Source organism: Ammodytes marinus (genome assembly GCF_949987685.1).
Source record: "Ammodytes marinus genome assembly, chromosome: 20".
Classification (NCBI taxonomy): Eukaryota; Metazoa; Chordata; class Actinopteri; order Uranoscopiformes; family Ammodytidae; genus Ammodytes; species Ammodytes marinus.
In genome coordinates, this window is record NC_137224.1 from 13,739,015 (window position 1) to 13,760,781 (window position 21,767).

Below are 21,767 nucleotides of genomic sequence, written 5' to 3' on the forward strand. Positions count from 1 at the left end.
AGGCAAATAAAACACACAAGTCTACCGCTACAAGTTCAAACTACTCACAGACACCAGCAACGTCCATGCGCTTTTCAAATAATGGCGTGTATTTATTAATAACTGATAAATACCTTGTGGTATCAAATAGAAGAGATCCTTGGAAAAGTTATCCAAATGTCCTCAAACCAAAGTCAAGTGGTAATCCCGCTTGCTGCCACTTCACCGGACTCCGCCTATCTCCTCTATTGGCGGACACAACGGTGCCTTTTCCACCTCCAGTAGGGTACTGTTGTGAAATGTGACACCCCACTTTCCCACCCCACGCCCCCGAACCTAGTGTGAATAGCCTACAGTTGTTTACTTTTATTTGCTATCAAGTTGCAACTATCAGTAACTTTTTAAATACTACCTGTGTGCCTGCAGACAAAAGGCAGCCGTTACCGTGCCATAACAGGTCTCATATAATTAGCATATTGTGATAAAGTTGATTATTTTCCATAATGTAATGATAATAATTGAACTTTCATATATTTTAGATTCATTGCACACCAACTGAAATATTTCAGGTCTTTTGTTGTTTTAATACTGATGATTTTGGCATACAGCTCATGAAAACCCCAAATTCCTATCTCAAAAAATTAGCATATCATGAAAAGGTACTCTAAACGAGCTCTTAACCTAATCATCTGAATCAACTAATTAACTCTAAACACCTGCAAAAGATTCCTGAGGCTTTTAAAAACTCCCAGCCTGGTTCATTACTCAAAACCGCAATCATGGGTAAGACTGCCGACCTGACTGCTGTCCAGAAAGCCATCATTGACACCCTCAAGCAAGAGGGTAAGACAGAAAGAAATTTCTGAGTGAATAGGCTGTTCCCAGAGTGCTGTATCAAGGCACCTCAGTGGGAAGTCTGTGGGAAGGAAAAGTGTGGCAGAAAACACTGCACAACCAGAAGAGGTGACCGGACCCTGAGGAGGATTGTGGAGAAGGGCCGATTCCAGACCTTGGGGGACCTGCGGAAGCAGTGGACTGAGTCTGGAGTAGAAACATCCAGAGCCACCGTGCACAGGCGTGTGCAGGAAATGGGCTACAGGTGCCACATTCCCCATGTCAAGCCACTTTTGAACCAGAAACAGCGGCAGAAGCGCCTGACCTGGGCTACAGAGAAGCAGCACTGGACTGTTGCTCAGTGGTCCAAAGTACTTTTTTCGGATGAAAGCAAATTTTGCATGTCATTCGGAAATCAAGGTGCCAGAGTCTGGAGGAAGACTGGGGAGAAGGAAATGCCAAAATGCCTGAAGTCCAGTGTCAAGTACCCACAGTCAGTGATGGTCTGGGGTGCCATGTCAGCTGCTGGTGTTGGTCCACTGTGTTTTATCAAAGGCAGGGTCAATGCAGCTAGCTATCAGGAGATTTTGGAGCACTTCATGCTTCCATCTGCTGAAAAGCTTTATGGAGATGAAGATTTCATTTTTCAACAAGACCTGGCACCTGCTCACAGTGCCAAAACCACTGGTAAATGGTTTACTGACCATGGTATTACTGTGCTCAATTGGCCTGCCAACTCTCCTGACCTGAACCCTATAGAGAATCTGTGGGATATTGTGAAGAGGAAGTTGAGAGACACCAGACCCAACACTGTGGATGAGCTTAAGGCCGATATCAAAGCATCCTGGGCCTCCATAACACCTCAGCAGTGCCACAGGCTGATAGCCTCCATGCCACGCCGCATTGAAGCAGTCATTTCTGCGAAAGGATTCCCGACCAAGTATTGAGTGCATAACTGAACATAATTATTTGAAGGTTGACTTTTTTGTATTAAAAACACTTTTCTTTTATTGGTCGGATGAAATATGCTAATTTTTTGAAATAGGGATTTTTGGTTTTTCTTTACTTTTTTGCCAAAATCATCAATATTAAAACAATAAAAGGCTTGAACTACTTCAGTTGTGTGTAATGAATCTAAAATATATGAAAGTCTAATGTTTATCAGTACATTACAGAAAATATTGAACTTTATCACAATATGCTAATTATATGAGAAGGACCTGTATGTCCTCTAAGTTTTATTTCCCTACATTAAGGTTTAAATGGTGATCTAAACCTGTTCCACACTCCTGGAATAATGTGCTGTGATGGTGAGTAAATGATTAATCTTTATTTTCAATTCAGTCCAACTTAGAAAAAACAATTAAAGACTAATTCAAAACAGAATCATCTTATAAATTACCCACCAAGTCTTAACATGTTATGTGTTGCTACAACATCTCAAATTCAAAGAGAAAATACAGAGGGCATGACCCCAGTTGTACTGTAGCTACTCCGCAAATTTTCCCAAATGTTTTCCCATGTGAAACGTAATAGCACTTGTGAGTATGTGGGCGTACAGGTGTGAGGACCTGTACATATTGTTTATCTCTAAGGTGGGGTGGGAGACTGGGCGTGACTGCCAGAGGTGACACACCTCTTCTGCACTGTGAAAGCTTTCAAAGCTAAAATAAAGGAGTGCAGGGAGGGAGATACCTGCAGGTACACAGAGACATAGGACAGGTTTCACAGTCCGTGTTAAAACATATAAAGCCTACACAGCTGTTCACACCTGGAATACAGTTTTGGGAAGCCTATCAGCCTTTTGGTAAGTTGATTAAACTTTATTTTCTTATCATACATTCCGTTATACTACAACATTTAACAATTAAGTTAATCTTGACATACAGAAACCACAAATCATACGCATACATAGGACATTTTGTCACATGTTTAATTTTTTTGAGCACTGGTGATGTGTTGAAATCTGTCAAGCTACACTTAGAAAACCTGTATCCTCTCCTAATTTAATATTTTGTGACTGTTTGATTGCATTTGAAACTTCTAATGGGGATTTACTCAAATCAAAAACATCCTGTACACTTAACTGAGTGTGTCAAATTCCTAATTAAACACATATTTACTATGAAGCTTAATTACGATCAAATAATTACTATTATCTCCCAAATTGTCTTCTAACATACGTATTACCTATGCAGTATACCTACAGTAGGTTAAAGCAGAAGTCTGAATGGCTGGTGTTGAGTAATGGTTAACAGGGTGCTGAGGTGAGGTTGATTTCTCACTGATGTCAGACATTCATATTTGGTATTGCTGATGTAGGAATTCAGTCAAGATCTAAAATTGCATCTCAACTATCTATGATCTCAACTCATTCCACTCAATAACCCTTGAGAAATTGCCATGCCAAAATCCGTCACTGCTCTGTCCGAGAATTTTATTTTGAAAAGCCAACTACATCAGTTTGGGACTTAACTATGTGAGCAATAACTTGACCAGAATGTGAAACCAGCACTTTGATCAAGTTCTTTATATGAAACAAATCTCAAGTGTGAGTGATACCAAATGTTTGCCCTCTTGATACCAGTGATCCATGATGGTCAGCGAGAGGCATAGAGATTGAATGGTGAGATACTGTCGTCAGACTGGTTGGACGGCTTGTACAGCGTAATCCCAGGTTGCTACAGCACAGAGAGGCTGACGTAGTCTCAAACAGGAGAAGGGAACACATTGAATGAGGGTGTTGCTTTCACAGGTAGTGGCTTGTTAGTTTAGAGAAAAGCTAGCGAAGACTAAATTGCTGCATGCCTTAAAGCAACATTGGTAGATGAAGTTCTGCTTGTACTGTACTTATTGTGTTGTCTACACCTGTGAGTGGATCGAATTGTCCTTTGAAACTCCACCTAACATGTTTTCTGATGTGCTTTTTCCAGTGTATATTCATAGAAAGGTGGAAAAGTGACGCAGTGGACAAAGTATGACGGACATCTCACGATATCTTGTTAACGTGAGTCCTCTCTGCTACACCTTAAAGGTGGGGTAAGCGGTTCTGGACAATGTTTGTAGTCAAAATCACTTTTTGTCAAATCAGTGAATATCTCCTCACAATCTGTAACCAGTCCGTACTGTTTGTGTGTGTGCTGCAAGAAAATCAAGTGTTAATACACAGCTTAGGCTCTGTAAAGTGGTATGTAAACAAAGGGAACGCAAACAAAGTGGGCCCCTTTTGTTTACATACCCTTTTCAGTTCACATACAGTACGGGCATGGGGCAGATTGTGAGATATTCACTGATTTAACAAAAAGTGATATTGTCCACAGATGTTCTCCAGAACCGCTTACCCCACCTTTAACTCAACTATTTTCATACATGATATTTGAGATCCCTTTTTCCTCACGTTCTCATCCTTTCATTTCTCTTTCCTGGCTTGCAGCACCTGCTGACGTTCTCGCTCCAGAACAGGGATGTGCAGAGTGTGGAGGAAGCCCAGGCCCGGCTCTCCATGTTGGCTCAGAGCAAGAAGATGTGGAGTCAACAGATGTTCCTAGACGTCGGAGCGGAGGCCATTCACCTCCGAGACACACAGAGCCAGGTGAGTGACAATGCTTGAACACAGGCCCGGTGATGTGCTGCAAGTGGGCGTGCTATTGTGTGAGGTATGCCTTTCTAAATTTGCATGCTTAACCGCCCTCCTTTTTCTCATGTGGTTGTGCAGGACGAGCTGGAGAGGTGCTATTTCAAATCCATCTACCGCTGCGACGCCATCAACACGGAGAAACAATTCCCATCCCTCCTTCAGCTGGTCTACCAGAACGCAGAGCAGACGAAGCCCGACATTCTCTTCTTCAACTGCGAGCGCGTGACGGTGAGTAAACAAGCAGGCAGCTCTCTCTGACTCAGCGCGTGTGTTTTTTTTTAATCGACCGCCTGGTTCAGGTTTTACAAGTGGTGCCACTCTCAAACAAATTCTCATTCTCACAGGCAGAGGAAATCTGTGACGACATCACTCGCGCGGTTTCGGGTTCCAGCAGGAGTCAGAAGCTCCAGGATGCCCTCAGGTACAGTGAATGACATTGTCACTCAAGTCCCCAAAGGAAAACTATGGAGAAAAAAACAAACATCCAAATGACAATTATGAATACTTTACAACAGAAACCGTCCTTTCCATGATTGTTCCTTATGCAATTCAATTTAAGAGCTTATCTTGGTTTTTAATAGGGGAAAGTGTGTTTTTATCTGTGCGTGTGTTCATGTTTGCATTCATATTGAATGGGAGGTTGATGAATGGTCAAACAATAACAGACGCAGTCAAAAACAAAAGACAGACAGAGACAAAAGCTGACTGTTCCATCAAACAGTTTGCTCTTTCTCCTCTTGTACTGCCATTATGTCTTAGTTTCAACTCTATCATAGCAGCCTGCACCTGCCAGAGAGAGAGAGAGAGAGAGAGAGAGAGAGAGAGAGAACAGAGAGAGACGGAGAGGACAGTGTAAACAGCTGAGGGAGCGTAAAGACTTGTTTTACCGGTTTCAACATAACTTTAGAAGGTGTGACAGAGATAACTAGGCCATTGTGACAGAAAGCGCAGAGAGCAGAGGAGGGATGACCGTGACTGTGTGCTAGCTCTGGCCCCTGAACGGATTATCCTGCTTTGAAAGATAGTCTTCTTTAAAGGACGTATAAAGGACGGATATATGTGGTAAGACAAAAGGACAAGCGGCTGGGTTTTTTACTTTTTAGATGCCGATTCCTTAAAACCATGTAAAACTTTGAGCCTGCACTCTGAGATATGTGGCATATGTGTGTGCAACTATACAAAAGCTATTCAGCTGCATTGATCGACGTCCTTGTCTTTGGCATTCCAAACGGCCATGTTTGCTCAAGTTATTTGTTGAAAAAGAGATTGTTGATTAACTGGAAGGCACTTGTATACACACTACTACCTTGACATGTTTCGACTGCTAAACTTGTGTCACCTGTTTTTGCTTTGACAATACTAGTCTGGATAGAAAAACATTTACTGTATGTTAATTTATTAAATTAGACTACATGAACCTTTTTGGACGAGAATGTAGATTGAAGCACAGTGATGTCTGCAATGTAGGCGATGGCCATGACTAAGCACTGACTGTTGACCATGCGTTTATAGTGGAATAGGGGCTGCAGTATTATATTTCAGAGGCCTCATGTCATTCTGTTGATGGTGGACTGCATTTTCCGGCTGGGTCTGATGATCAACGATGTCATCCTTTTCTAACTATAGCCTTTGCTTGACTTCTTTAAGGGAGTTTCCCACGATGATGTTGCTTCACATCGCTGCCATCATCAATATGAAGGCACATATACTACAGCAATACCTGTGTTACAATGTTGTGAGAGCGCAGCAGGGCTTGAAACTCTCCTCCCCTCCTATAGGTTTCCTGAGAGTGAGGGAGACATGATGGACCCCTATGATATCCCAAGTCCCCCCATCGCACAAGCACCGAATAGACCAATGGTCAACCCTCCACCTTACCCAGGACTCAGAGGTAAGAGAAAAAAGGACTGATTTTCAAGTGAAAGTGTATGTGTGTGGCATAGGGCTGTCACTTTTTATTCGAAGTTCGAATATTCGTTCGAAGTTGGGGTGAAAAGTTTGAATTCGAATTTTATTCCTCCATTCGAAAAAGTGACAGCCCTAGTGTGGCAGTAAGAAGTCGAGCATTTGACATGATAAGAATAAGAGGGAGAAGAAGGAAAGGAGAGAAGTGAGAAAGAGTGAGGTATTTAAGGTGAAAAGGCTCTCAGGAGCACAGAGATTGCTTTGTGTGTTTGTGTGCGTGTAGTGTGTGTGTGCGTGTGTGTGTGTGTGTTTGTGTAGTGTGTGTGTGTGTGTGTGTGTGTTTGTGTGTGTGTGTGTGTGTGTGTGTGTGTTTGTGTAGTGTGTGTGTGTGTGTGTGTGTGTGTGTGTGTGTGTGTGTGTGTGTGTGTGTGTGTGTGTGTGTGTGTGTGTGTGTGTGTGTGTGTGTGTGTGTGTGTGTGTGTGTGTAAGGTGGGTGTGTTTTCAAGGGGGTAAAAAAGGGGGGCAGGGATTCCAGAGGCAGCAAACACCAGTTCACATGAATGAAAATGGATGAACTGACTCCTCTCCACTTTCCCACGACAGCAAACGGCGTCAACGGCGGGCCCGACATCTCCTTCCTGCGGGCAGAGAGAGAAGTGGTAAGCCCCCCCACCCCTTCGTCACCATGCTATAGGCCTCTCCAGTCGCCTCTAGCTGTCATTCATATCTGAACGTAGTAAGAAACTGGTTCTCTTTTCCTCAGGGGATCCTCAATCACTGCTTCGACGACATCGAGAGCTTCATGGCCAAGCTGCAGCAGACTGCAGAGGCCGCCACTATTCTGAACCAGAGGAAAAAGAAAAAGAAGAAAAGTAAAAAGCAAAGTGCTGAAGGTAAAAAGAGATTAAAGTTTTTTAGTTTTTTTCGTTGCAGATGATATTCACAACAATAATCTTCTATAATGTTGCAATAACACAGTTTTTGGCTCCTACACAATACTGCGATTGACCATTCTTTTTTGTGTTTTGTCACCATTTCTGAACAACAGAAGATATACTCACAGCTAAGGCCCAACCCCCACACACGGAGGAATTCATCAATATCTTCCAGAAATTCAAATATTGCTTCAGCCTGTTGGTGAGCATTTAATCTGCGGATTTTCTCTCTGTCTTCCTTTTCTACATAGTTAATCACTGTTATTATTTCTCTACAGGCCCGTCTGAAATCGACCATCTCCAACCCTTCGTCAGAGGAGCTTGTTCACCATGTATTCAGACCTTTGGATATGGTGAGTGAGCGTCCACATCTCCAGCAGCCAGCAATGCTTGTGGGGACAACACCTGTTGTTGCTATCGCAACAACAGGTGTTGTCCCATTCTTTTAAAGCAGGCAGCGCAGATAAAAAGCCTGGGTAGGACATGACGAATATCTTTAAATAAACATGGTGACCAGTTAGAGGATAGAGGATAAAGGAGTAGATAACATTTGGAGACGTAATCATTCAGTTATATAATACATATTGTTAAGATTATTTAACCGATGGTAATGGTGCAGAACCAGGACAAAGACGGCATGTTTGTCCCTAAGCTTTGCAAAAAGCAAAAATTGTAAGCGTGTGTCATGTCAAAATAATGGAAAGTCAAAGTAATGTTGCCAGAAGACTACAAGTTCCATGTAGTATTTACTCAAGGCAGTTCCCTGAGAGTTAGCCTATTTGCGGCTCCAAACACTTGATAAAAGCAGCGTTTGTTTGAACTGCTTTACTGGGCAGTGTTTGTATGCAGACGTGCGGTGCAGACTTAAAAAAAACGTTTGGTCAAGATTTGAGCTGGTCTCTCCTGTTGCCATGAACTGGCACGTCGCTGTCTCCTGACTGCTGCTTTCAATCTCCGTTTTGCTTTTGTTTTTTTGTTTCATTCACTGCTGTCATAACCCAATTTCCTTTGTGACTTCAGATTAGAAGAATATGACAAAATATTACTTCAAATAACATTTTGAGCTAAAATGTAGCATACGGTAACTGACATTTCACACTGCAGTACTGCAGACAACAGGTCAGCTGAAACTGGGAGAGTTTCCTTCAAATATATGCATAACATTTAACTGATTACATATGGAATTTCAGGTGTGTCTCAGTAGGTATGAATCAGTCCTCCATCAAGAGAATCAAGGTGGAATGGGTGTGTTTGATTAGTGTATACTGGCACGCCTGAATGGGAACTGTCTCATATTTCTGGGGCTTTGTATGTCCATTCTGGGGTCAGCCATTAGGCTCTTGTGTGTGTGTCAGTGTCACTGTGCTTTAATTGTCAACACTCTATCAGGAATGGTTGAATTTATCTAATGTCAGGACAACATTACATTACAGACAATATTGTCAACCCCTCTTAGGCTTTTCATATCAGGCCTGTTTTTGCAGACTGGGAGCTTGAGCTCTGCTTTTTGTCTTTTGTTTTTGTGTGCAGATGGTGAGAACCACAAGTGGACCAGCCCTTGGAGGGTCAGTGTCCAGCCCAGCCCTGACCAGCTCTGCGGTTTCCCTGCTGCAAGACAACCTGAATGAGCAGGAGAGGCAGCTGTGGACGTCTCTAGGTCCAAACTGGACACACCCACGGTCAGTACCAACCGTCACTGGGTCTAAAGAAAAATGAAGTGCATTTAGTTCAATAAATCAAGCTGATATGTGAATAATACCAAATGTCATACCAATCAACCATTGGTTGGTTGGCTCATTCACTCGCCCACAGCTGCAAGAGAGCATAAAACCTATTTCACATTACATTTCAGTTTATTTATTCTTTTTTGAAGGTCTGTTTAAAACTTTTAACCCACCCAGCTAAAAATATAATAATGTCGGCCCCGTTAAACATGGGCCAAAAAGATTTCTCAAAAACTGTCAATAGTCCAATATGAGGGGATTTAGCATTGCCAGGAAATAGTGGTTACGGGTAGCATTAGAACTAAATTTAAAGGTCATCTATTATGCAAAATGCACCTTTTCACGTGTTTTCAATCTTAATATTTTATTTATATAATATGATATACTTATTTTAACATGTGTCCCCGGTGTGACTAGAAACTCCCAAAGAATAGGAAAAGACAGTCCTCTCTCTTTTTCTCCACCTCCTTTCTAAAAGCCTGTGTTCAAAAACCCCAGTCAGGTCAACCTAAGTAACCACACCCCCAGATACCCCTGAATCTAACTGGCAGTTTTATTAAAACCGGCAGTTAGAATCAGGGCCAATTTAGGGCAGACTGGGATTTTTGGAAGGCAGGGCTTAAAGAAACAAGCTCAACGGAGCGTTTCAGACAGAGGCTGCAACGAGGAGATTCATTTTTAGACACTACACCATAAAAACAGTTCCTATTAGAAACCCAAATTACAATTTTGAACCTGAAAATGAGCATAATATGTGACCTGTATGCTTTGGTTTAAACGTCCAGAACCCGGATACAACTACTCACCGGCCACTTTATTAGGTACACTTGTTCAATTGCTTATAAAAATGAATAGCTAATCAGCCAATCACATGGCAGCAACTCAATGCATTTAGGCATGTATACGTGGTCAAGACAACGTGCTGAAGTTTAAACCAACATCAGAATGGGGAAGAAAGGGCGTTTAGGTGACTTTGAACGTGGCATGGATGATGGTGCACGGCAGGATGGATCCATGCTTTCATGTTGTTTACACCAAATTCTGACCCTACTACCTGAACTTCGGAACTGAAATTGAGACTTATCAGACCAGGCAAGATTTCTCCAATCTTCTAATGTCCAATTTTGGTGAGCCTGTGCATATTGTAGCCTTAGTTTCCTGTTCTTAGCTGACAGGAGTGGCACCCGGTGGGGTCTTCTGCTGCTGTAGCCCATCTGCTTCATGGTTGATCTTGTTTTGTGTTCAGAGATGGTATTCTGCATACTTTGGTTGTAACGAGTGGTTATTTGAGGTACTGTTGCCTTTCTATCATCTTGAACCAGTCTGCCCATCCTCCACTGACCTCTGACTTCAACAAGGCATTTTCGTCCACACAACTGCCGCTCACTGGATATTTTTCCTTTTTTCGGGCCATTCCCTGTAAACCCTAGAGATGGTTGTCTGTGAAAATCCCAGTGGATCAGCAGTTTCTGAAGTACTCAGACCTGCCCGTCTGGCACCATCAACATTGCCATGTTCAAAGTCACTTAAACCCCCTTTCTTCCCCATTCTGTTGCTCGGTTTTAACTTCAATAAGTTGTACTGTCCACTGCCATGTGATTGGCTGATAAGTTATATGTGAAAACAAGAAATTGATCTGGTGTACCTAATAAAGTGGCCGGTGAGTGTAAATCATAGTCTTGATCATACTGTAGAGTAAAATAGAATAAAAAATAAAACAAGTGCAGTGTAGTGACTGTTTTTTTCTCTCTCAGCTCTCAGCTCAGAGGGCCTGTGGCTCCGTACACCCCTGTGTTCTTGGACGGTTGGAAGCCGGAAGCCCTGAGGGCAGACGGGCAGGTTTGGGAGGATCCGATTGAGTCACAGCACAAATATGAGGATCTCCAAGCGAAACAAGAGGTATGGAATACCTGCGCGTGATATTTGGCTGACTCCATTGTGTGTCATAAAAGGACAAGAGCCTTGAAAATATGTGCACAGACAGGGCTTAAACGTTATGAAAGACGCACAATAGTACATAAACGTAAAGTACATGATCTCACTTTCTCTCCATTGCTCAGGGCTCCAGCCTATGTGCTTATTTATGGACAGACAATGCAGGTGACTAGGATAAAACCAACTTGTGATATCTTTATGAACCTTTGTCAGTTGATTTCTTACATTAAATTTTTTTGTATTACATTTTTAATCAGAAATGTTTGTATAAAAATGTGATTATGGCATTATCTAACTAATTATTTGTAAATGTGCATCTCTTTAGAAAAAAAATATATATAGCTATATATATATATATATATATATATATATATATATATATATATATATATATATATAGATGTTTGATAAAGCCAGAGTTATAATCTTTACAACACAGATTTTGGATACAGCCTTTTTTCATTTTATAAATTCAAAAATACTATATACAGGTCTTAAAAAAACATTATTGGCATGAATCATATATCCTTCTGTAATTACCTTTAGTAAAGTACAAAGAATGATTATGAAAACTTTACAGTATTGAAAAAAAGCTATTGTTGAGAGAAGAAATTATATAGGAGAAACATACAGATGCAAAACAGACATGGTATAGTAAAATAGAAACCTAAATGTACATTTTGAACTTTGCCTTAAGCAGGTGATAAGTTTATTTCCGACATAAGTTTTAAATATTAACATTGCTCCTATTGCTACATGAAATTACTGTCAAAAGAGGTGTTTCTTCTTTTTGTCAACCACCCAAGTCCCTTCCCCGTGATGACCTCTCTACTGTCTTTGTGTCTCTGTCTCTGTAACAATTATGGATGTCTTTCTCAGCAGTCAGCCGGTTCTCCAGACGGCATCGGCAATGAAACGTAGGTCACCTTTTAACAAGCAACATGTTTGGCTGATGCACTTTAAAGATCCCTTAGCGAGTGATGGTAACAGTTGTCTGTCTCCGCTACCTCTCCTCTCAGAGACGGCAGCACACTCCCACCAGAGTCTGAGAGACAATACAGCTGCACCTACGACTTCATCGCCAGGAACAACACTGAGCTTTCGGTGCAACAGGGGGAGACGCTTGAGGTAAACCAAGTCAAATAAATACACCCAGTAGCCTAAGGCTTGATCATGGTGCATTTCGGATCCCATCGGAAAGCTTGTAGAAAGGTGTACATGCTGTGAACGGGGCACTGGGTTTGACGTTACATAAATAATAGTTGATGATACCGCAGAAGTGGTATTTGTATTAGATGGAATTTTGTCACCTAATAGCAACTCCTCTTCTGTCCAACAGGTGATTGAATCTTCCAAGCGCTGGTGGAAGTGTCGCAATCGGTTCAACCAGGTCGGCTTTGTGCCTTTCAACATCCTGGAGCCCCTGACTCACATAGAAAGCCCTGTCGCCAGTAATCCCCCCAGTGTAAGACACAAACACACACACGCACGCCCCAGCACACACACACACACACACACACACACACTTGCACACACAAGCACAGAGGCACCCGCTCACCTGTACATGGCCATTGTTTTTCCCCCCTGCAGGTTCCAGCTCCACCGCCCCTTGCCACGTCTCTGTCCCTGGTCCCGCCCAGCCCTCCTGCACTACAACATGCCCCACTCCACTCCCCCCAGCGCCCACGCAGCTTACAACCCTACAACCAACACGTACCAGCTGACGACACAGGTAATTAAGTCAGCAAACTGTCCCTGCATTCGAAATCGCATGGTCTTTCTTTCTTTTTTTTTGTTGTTGCTATAATACATACCAAAGCTGACCATAAAAAGTATTTAGTTGAGTTAAGAGTTGTCAACACAATTGGGAGTTGGGATATACTTTTCCTTTTTTATTATGTCATACTAACATTGCGCCTCAAACTTGCCTCTTGCTTATACTGTAGTACTGGTTGTTTTTCGCTAAGAGGCTCAGTCTATTTGACATATCTTGTGGGTCAGAATCGCCAAAAAGCATGCTGATGACTGGATGTTGTAGGGCATCTGGGTATTTTTCAGCATGTTGCATTTGAACACATGCATTAGGACAGAGACAGTCTTAGACATTATAAGATTATAGCTTTTATTTGTTTTTTTAGAAGTAAAAATCACCAAATAAAGGGCTCAAACTGGATCTATTCATCAAACTCTTCTTCAGCAAATGGAGTTTTCCCAGTTGTCCCTTACTTTCAAAATAATAAACAACTGTTGTTTTAAGAAGAAAGCAGAATATGCATAAAAAGTACACCAAGTTCTCATTATGTTAAAAAGAACAGGAGTTCTCATTTGGGCATTTGAAAGGCTTTGTCTTTATCCCCATCATTTCTATCACCTTTAATCTATTTCAGTCATGATGATGAATGACGAGCTGCTCCAGAGGCTGACCAATGGGAAGGCCGGTCTGAACAAACCTCTGGTGATCCCTCGCTCCTCTGAGACCTCTGTGCCCCTGGACTACCACTCTCCTCCAGACGAAGTGGCCGAATGGCTCCAAGGGAAGGGCTTCAGTGAGCCGTGAGTAACAACCTGTTTACACACTGGGAGTACTTCATGTACAAAGTTATTTATTCTTTAAAGGTGCACTATGCAGTTTCAGGGGAGGGGGATTTGTTTACATTCACAGAGCCTGCAGTGAGTTTCTTAACATATTTTCTCTACATGTAATTTTTAGTATTGAATAATTATGTCATCATAAATCAAAACTAAAATATTTTGAGGAACCTGGAACCAAATGGCTAGAATATGTTTGTAAACAAAAACTGTGGGCCTTGCCTTGCTGCTATAAACAACTACAACAGTGAAACAGTCGTTTTTCAGGTAGCTTTCTCACTTCAAACAGTGTTCCAGGGATCCAATTATTTCTTGTGAGGAAAGTTTGTTTATTCATTTATGAGAATATCCCTTGGAAAATGTTCCCTTCTCTGACACACCCAAAGTTACATAGTGCACTTTTAAGGGTGCAACATAAATCACTTCCCTTCTTTAACTCTGTTAGCTTAAAATAAAAGGAGTTAGAGGATTGGTTTCTTGTATTATTTTACACTTTCTGGTTACGGTTGGATAGATATATTATTATAGTGCAAATCTTTTAGGAGTTGAAAAGCTTCCAGTAGAACAGCTCATGGAGTTTTCTTAATGTAGATTGTGAGTGAGGAGTCATTTGTGTTTTTAATTTCCTCAGGACTGTGTCATGTTTGGGAGTGCTGACGGGCGCTCAGCTCTTCTCCCTCAACAAGGAGGAGCTACGAGCTGTGATTCCAGACGAGGGCGCCAGAGTGTACAGCCAGCTCACTGTGCAGAAAACACTGCTGGAGGTAAGTCAAAGGGAAATTAACATGACTTTCTGTAGCTTTCTGTGTTTCTATCCAAGGTTATTATTAGTGACAAAACTATTGAGTGTGTGGAGAGCTCAGGACAAGATTGTAGGACAATGTTTGCAAAAGCAAATTCAAAAGTCGAAATTGAGAGTGTTATTTTCATATCACATTGACTTACAAAAACAAAACAAAAAACAGCAATTGACAAATGTCAAACTCAAATACCTAATTTTGGCACGTCATCATATCTGGAAAGTTATACTCACTGGAAAATATGATTCTACATTCATTTCATTTAAATATTTCTATCTGTAAATGGAACCTGGTGACTGAGAAAAAGAACATACTTGTCAAAATATAAATTGATAATTTAAATGTTTGTTTGGGGCTTCAACCTGCATGTCAAAGTAGAAGTCATACAGGAAAATGTCTCTACTCAGCCTCGTAGGCCACCTTAAAGCCTTTTAAGATTTGTAATTATCAGTCGCTAAAACTTTACAGATCTTTGTTTTACCATGACGCGTTCTTGCCCTCATTTGTCCTTATTTGCCTCTGCATTGTGCAGGATGCCCGAAGAGCCACAGAGCTGGAGACGGTCATGGAGAAACAGAAACAAAAGGTTGATCTGAAACTGGAGAGCAGCACATTGTGAGCGGCAAGCGTGAAGACTTTCAGATGAAGGATCAAGTTCTTGCGCCTGTGTTGTCATTTATGAGTGAACTCATGATTTATTTATTATATCACCAGAGAACAAATATGCCACAATGACGCCTCTTGAGGACCACCATGCCCTCTTGACAAAATTATTTCATCTTAAAGCCAAAGTATTGTGGAGCATATCAGAAATGTAAGCCCCGATTGCAATCAGGCACTGTTCAAATTTAAAATGTTATCGATAAAGTACACTTATTTGTGATAATTGTTGTTGATCTGACTGTACAGTTTGCCTCTGTCTGGTTCCTGCCCAGTAGGTTTGAACTAACTTAAAATGAATGTATTTATCTTTGTTTGTATAATACTTGTGTAATAATTTAACCATGATTAAGGGGCACAATTAAGAGACAATGACAAAAGCCAATACAAATTAAAATGTTTTTTATTTTTTTTATTGAAACTTTAAAGAAAGACTTCCAGCAGAACATAAACAGATATGACTTCACACAATAGGTAAAGCAATGCAGTTATAAATCTATTCACAAAGGAATTTGTCCTAATTGGGCCAAAGTGATGAATGTTCATTGACTTGACTAATAAAATTATGTACAGTTATAGCATTGATTTTCCAATGTGTCCTCTTTGAACCGACTGCTTCACATGGCGACACTAGTGCGGAATTTACCATTTAATTTCATTATTGTAAATGAAAGAAATCAAGACAGAGACAAATTATAAGACAAGAGACTTGTCACCAATGTAATTCAAAACAAGCTTAACTTATACTGGCCAAAATCTCGAGGTTAATTCCCTTAACTACTGACTTAAATCAAACTTGATACGAGTAAGAATAGAAAAGTGGACATTGGGGGGGAAATAAGGCTGATTGATACTAATATTCGCAACTTTAAAACCTTTTGGTTTTGAATTGGGTTCCTAAAACTTTAATTGGGCTTTTAGCAAACTGAGCATATGTCGACAGACATTCAAGAACTGCACTCTGTCTGAACGGCAACCGCCGTTAACCAGGAGCTGGTGAAAAGGGGGGAAAAAACTGAGGCTTTTTCGACCAGGACAATCAGTAGGCCCAAAACAGATTTACAGACAGATTCTGTATCAAAAGACTAGTAAATAATGAAAGAATATGGATCGGTTACATTTTACACTTCAGTCCAGCAGACCATCACTTTATGTTTGATTTCTCTATTGGAATCATTGTAGGGTAGTTCATAAGAAGACATGGGATGTATTGGATACAGACAGCCACACAATTACAGATGTGAGTATTACAATACAATCCACTATTGATCAATAACTAACCTCCCCCCATCTAAATGCAATCTTCTGTTGCATCTGGATGCTAGCAAATTTTATCCATACAATATCTCAAGGTATTATTTATACACTCTGGGTCGGCTGCATCAACTGTTAAAGCAAAGAAAGGAGGCAGGCGGGAGAACAGACATGTCAAGGCAGGGGCTGTGTGTAACGTTAGGTTAATAGAAATGGACAGACGGGTGAGAGAGACGGGAGGAGGGTTGTGTGTGGTGATTGATGGTTTGGTCTTCAGAGGTCGCCCATGTCCCTGTCCTCTGCCCGGCGGGAGTCTGACCTGCCGTTCATGCCGTCCCTCCTGTCTCGCTCCCGTGAGCGGTCTTTGGATGAACGCTCTCTGTCCCTTGAGGACCTGGGTAACAAGACCATAGCAGACATTCAGGAAACATAGAACAAGTACAAGCATAAAGAAGAAAGAAATGAGAAAAAAAAGTTTATTTGTAGAGAGCCAAATAGAAAGATATCATATCCTGTTCATTAATCTGCTTAAAACCAGAGAGATTATACAACTGCAAAGCGTCCAAGCTTTTCCTAAAAAACATAAACGAAACATGAGGTGTGTCACGATCTAAAGGTTATTGGATGAGTCAGGGATTTATTACTTCTAGATCCCAAAGTGCTGCTTGGCCTGTAATAAAATCTCGACAGAACCTGTCTTAACTGTCTGCAGATTCCAAAAGTCAAGTCTGAAAAATCTGCAATGAGGAAAAACCAACTAGTGTGTCCCATGACAAATGAGTCGGAGCAATTTCTTGTGTTCTCGTTGTGTATTTACTTGTGTCTGGAGCTCTGCTCGTGGCTGTGACGGTGTCCTCGGCTGCGAGAGCGGGATCGGCTGCGATGCCTCCTCCTCCTCTCTCTGGAGCGTGAGCGCGAACGGCGCCTTTCTCGTGATGCGGAGCGCGAGCGCTTCTTTCTGCGCTCACCAGAACGGGACCGTTTTTGCTCTTTGCTCCGTGATCTGGTCCTATGAAGTAAGCGGACGCGAAAACCAAATGTTTAAATACAGAAACATACAACAAGTTTACTTTCCTCATTTTAAATGTCTACACTGACCTCTTCTTCATCTTTTCCTCTTTCTCCCTTTCTTCTCGTCTCTTTAAACGCTCCTGGTTTCTTATCTCCTGCTTTTCGACCACAGTTTTCTGATGGAAAGAAAAACAAAGTTACACAAGTAGAGGTGAAAACCTCTTATCCAATTCTCAGGATTGTTAAAAAAAACAACAATACATGTAATGTGATTCATCAAGGATCTTTGTACTGGAAAATACCTTTAGTGCGTCCAATTTCTCTCTGATCTGGATGAAGCCCAGATGAAGTTTCCCACCGAAATGGTCGGCCAAACGACGGTCATTGTCATGGAGACCCAGGTAAGCAGAGCACACCTCGCACACCCGAAGCTTCTGCTGTTGGAAGCTTGAGGCCGGCATAGAGTTTCTGTATTCTTCCTGTTGGGAGAACAGGGAAAAAAAAGAGTTGTTAAAACGGACCAGAAGATAAGGAACTATTAATAAAAGTAAAAGCCCTACGCCCCGCCCCCCCCTTCAGCTGAAACCATTTCCCAGTTCCTCCTTCCTCACCTCTGCATCCTTCTTTTTACCGCGGACCATCTCCACTTCCTGCAGGACCTTCTGTGCTTCGTCCACGTTGCCCTCGGCACCCAGCTGCTCAGCCTTGGCCAATAGCTTTCCAATGTCCTCATTCAGCTCATGAACCGTCTCTGCCTGAAACACAGCACATACACAGCTTACACCTGAACACACTGCTATAGCAAACTGGATGCTGCATGAAAACGGTCACATCAGTAAAATTTGTGAATTTAATATACAGGTAAGAAAAATGGCCCGAGTTTGAAAGTCTTCTGTCACTCACCTTTGCTGCCACCTCAGCACTGATCTCTTCTTGGGTCTCAGCCAGGCGCTTCTTAGCTAGTTCTGTCCTCCGGTCACAGTCGGCAATGAATGACTCCAGGTGTTCCACCGCCTTTGGGGGTGAGAGCATTAGTCAGCAATGGAGCTATGCTGATTTTTCAACAATCACCCGACTGCTCCCAAACAGTCACAGGGATACACCATGTCCTGTATTTTACAGTCAACTTTGCATTTATATCCTCTGCAGAAACAGACACTTTTTACACAGTGCACCTGTTGTATAAAAGCAGTTGGTCTAAAACTGAGGGTGTTTCATGGCTGCAACTCAGTGGTATCGGATGTATATGAACCACTGACTACTTTCCAATAACGCAACAAAGCGGTTAAAAACAGCCATTTAAGCTAACAGCTGGATTCTGGATGTGGAAACTGTCATGTGTTTTTTTTTGTTTTTTTTAATACTAAATGCAAAATACGGCTTTCAAAGCCAGCCACCCCCTAACCTCACAGCAACAGTGAATCTTTGTTTTTATTATGGTGAACTGCACACATTCATTTTTTAAACTAGGACATTACTTACATCAAGCTCAAAGAACAGATCTCTGTCCTTGGATGCAATTTCGTAATCTGCTCGAAGTGCAAGGTCATGGATCTTCGTGCACTCTCCCAGGTCCATACGCTTTAACAAAAACAGGTAAAACACAGGCAAAAACTCAAATAAGAATACAATTATATCAAATGGTTTTAAGATTATTTTTAGAACACAACTTTCTGATTTTCTGCATTTTACTAAATACATACTGGAATCACTCTTGCATGGTCATACATAAATTGTAGGCTACTTACAGTTCCAGACAGAATGTCATGTGGACAGCAGTTTAGAAGATGACTTTTGCAGACTCGCTCGTCGGCGAACTTGACCCGCTGTCGTGTCTCGTCCCCTGAAACAGTCCAAAACAATAACCCGTGAAAAAAGACTTCACATACTTTTCAGCAGGGGCGAGGTATCCAGTACATTAATACGCATTATAGTAATTGCACTACATTCATCTGGCAGATACATGTCACTATAACTGCAGGATTGTGTGCGCACATAAATGAGTGAAAACCAAGTCTCACATTTCTGATTATCACAATTGTACATAAACTTCATTAGCCTTTCTTTATATTGACCAGTAATCAAGTAACCGTGCCTCTGCTAGACTATGTTTATTATCCATTTACGTGTCAAGATTGAAGAAGTTCAAGTTACATGTGTGTGCATGTATACAGTACTTCCTGATATTCTTGGTGCTTACCTTACCCAAGTCTCAATAAAAAATGTGGCGATGTGTGACCATCAACTCAATTTGACTTGTGATAAGTCTAAATGTCCATGTCCATGTAAATGTGGAGCATTATGAGATTAGGTTGACAGGGGCACACCACTGATATGTAATGATAATATCAAACTACCAACATTATGTATATTGGTGATTTAGCATCACCTTTAAATATTTGACTATGCAGGAAAGACTGCCGATAAGAAATGTAAACATTTCAGACAAGTTCCAGCCAAGCCTTTTACAAATATGAAACATTGAAAAGAAATTCAAAACAGAAAATATCAAAGAAATCCAAGGAAGAAAATTTAGTTTATACACACTGCGATCCGCACCACATACTGTACCCTTCTGCATCTTCAAGACCTCAGCTGCAGAATTTTAAACCCGCTGTAGAAAAGTATAAATGGGAACAGTTTTCTTGCCCATACCTGTAGTAAGAAGTTGGGAGTCATACAAAAGTCAGATTGTAGATGATGTGTGCAAAGTTTTTTTGTTTTGATGATTGCTAAAATTGCCTTCTGAAAACAGACGTCTTATGGAAAACTGCTCGTTTGGATTCAGCGCGACCAGACGTCTTAGCTCAAGCTGCGATAAAACTACTCCAAAATCACTCACGGTCACTGAAGACATAGCCATTTTTTTTTATTAAAAAAAATAAAATAAAAAAAAAGCTACAATGACTTCCGGAAGGCAAACAAATTGTTTGGATATTCATTATAACAGCTTTAAAAATTATGTGTGACTCACGGCTCGATGAACATGAGGCTTTTCTGCAACTCCTTTGCAGATTGATGTAGGCTGGCAAAGATACACTGAACCTTAATGAATAAAATAAAGGGGCCACAATTGTTCAGTTTGTATGCAACAAATGTATGGGAAGAATTTGATATCAATCTCATCACACATACACCCACAAACTCACAGCACAAATTCACTCTAGCTGTACAGGTCGAATTATGAACTTGTTCAAAAGATAGTCCACGGGGCTGTGGATATATTCAATCAACTGTCAGCATGAAGCTCTGATCTGTAAAACGGCAGGGCAGCAATACGCTGATATTACCTGTCTGTGACAATCAGACTTGACAGTTGGTCTACCTTTTAATGTCTGTATCCAAACGGCTGGAAGGATCAATATACAGGTGTATTTTTAGCACGTCAATGCTCACACAGGAACAGCCAAAATCATAATCCAAATTATACATCAGATTGTTACGTACCATTATATTTTTTTAAGTACTTTTAGCTTACTGGAGTTCATCCATTTGTCAATTTTACACTCGTATTATATTGGGATGTATACTGCCTACATTTATACGACAGCTGCAGTTTCCGGTTACTTCGCCAAACAAAACATATGATCAATTTAATTATAAAACTGGATGCCCTGTTGTGAAAAAATTGCCAACAGTAAACAAAGTATGTGTAAATTAAATTAATTGCAATCCATTGGGTAGGCCTAATACATCGATGGAATAACGCGGTCCACAGAACCTAATACTAACTGGTAGGCCTAATGTAACGACCAGCTTGTATAAGTGCATCAACTCTGAGAACAGTCTGCGTAATACCAAAGTGTTAATGTTATACCATTGGCTTATTTTTAAATATTAATGCCAATAATTAAAAGAACGTTGCATACTGGGTAATAAGGGCGGACGGGTCCTTGACTTCACAATAGACAGTGAGGTTAGCATTAGCTATTTTAGCAACTGGCTAAGAATGCAGTTTGCGCTGAAAGTGGAAATATCGAAACTAAAGTCGTTAAAACTGTGAAAAAAGTGACCTCCACATGGATACAGACATTAAATCCTAGCGTTGATCCGTACAGCCTACTTCAATGTGACGTTAGTGTATTTTACACAGCCATCTGCAGTCTATCCAATCATGCAGCTCTGTCCATCTCACACCAACACAAGCCTGCCTCAGCGGCGGCTCCATCTTGGCTAGCTCAGCTAGCATACTACGGCGACTCACCATCCCTCGCTGTTCCCATCAGCTGGTCGAGCAAAGCTCTCATTTGAGCTTGGGCGGACATCGTTGCTGACCGTCCGTCGATGGCTCTATAAAAAATTCAGCAACCGAAAATAGTTCCTTGTTATTTTGGTTAGGTTATTCGATTATTTAGTCGTCCGAGCATCACCTCTTGCAGCTTTACTGTATTTCTTGGAGCTGCCAGTTTCCGTTTCACATTGAGGAAGTGACGAGTAAACACTAAGATTTGGGGGAGGGGTATTGTTATGAAATTCACCAATCGTAACATTTGAGAATAAGTGG

General features: G+C 41.2%; 2 protein-coding genes across 4 annotated transcripts; one reads left to right on the forward strand and one right to left on the reverse strand.

Moving 5' to 3' along the window:
* Window positions 1-2,481: 2,481 nt before the first annotated feature.
* Window positions 2,482-15,579, forward strand: eps8l1b (EPS8 signaling adaptor L1b). Of its 2 annotated transcripts, none has more exons than XM_080049218.1 (19): window positions 2,482-2,620; window positions 3,747-3,820; window positions 4,247-4,405; window positions 4,529-4,678; window positions 4,795-4,871; window positions 6,229-6,341; window positions 6,959-7,014; window positions 7,119-7,248; window positions 7,404-7,492; window positions 7,569-7,643; window positions 8,821-8,969; window positions 10,769-10,913; window positions 11,829-11,866; window positions 11,969-12,077; window positions 12,289-12,414; window positions 12,540-12,681; window positions 13,337-13,502; window positions 14,170-14,302; window positions 14,871-15,579. In XM_080049218.1, the coding sequence occupies exons 2-19, from the start codon at window positions 3,791-3,793 to the stop codon at window positions 14,955-14,957; spliced, it is 1,974 nt and encodes a 657-aa protein (XP_079905344.1). In that variant the 5' UTR covers window positions 2,482-2,620; window positions 3,747-3,790; the 3' UTR covers window positions 14,958-15,579. The 2 variants fall into 2 exon arrangements, with proteins under 2 accessions (XP_079905344.1, XP_079905345.1); XM_080049219.1 differs by having other exon boundaries at window positions 11,832-11,866.
* On the reverse strand, window positions 15,396-21,661 carry luc7l (LUC7-like). Of its 2 annotated transcripts, XM_080049223.1 has the most exons (10): window positions 21,468-21,603; window positions 20,238-20,308; window positions 19,012-19,106; window positions 18,746-18,844; window positions 18,167-18,277; window positions 17,875-18,018; window positions 17,566-17,742; window positions 17,351-17,439; window positions 17,070-17,261; window positions 15,396-16,646 (listed from the first exon to the last, which is right to left on the reverse strand). In XM_080049223.1, the coding sequence occupies exons 4-10, from the start codon at window positions 18,839-18,841 to the stop codon at window positions 16,526-16,528; spliced, it is 930 nt and encodes a 309-aa protein (XP_079905349.1). In that variant the 5' UTR covers window positions 18,842-18,844; window positions 19,012-19,106; window positions 20,238-20,308; window positions 21,468-21,603; the 3' UTR covers window positions 15,396-16,525. The 2 variants fall into 2 exon arrangements, with proteins under 2 accessions (XP_079905349.1, XP_079905348.1); XM_080049222.1 differs by lacking the exon at window positions 20,238-20,308 and having other exon boundaries at window positions 21,468-21,661.
* Between the last annotated feature and the right edge of the window lie 106 nt (window positions 21,662-21,767).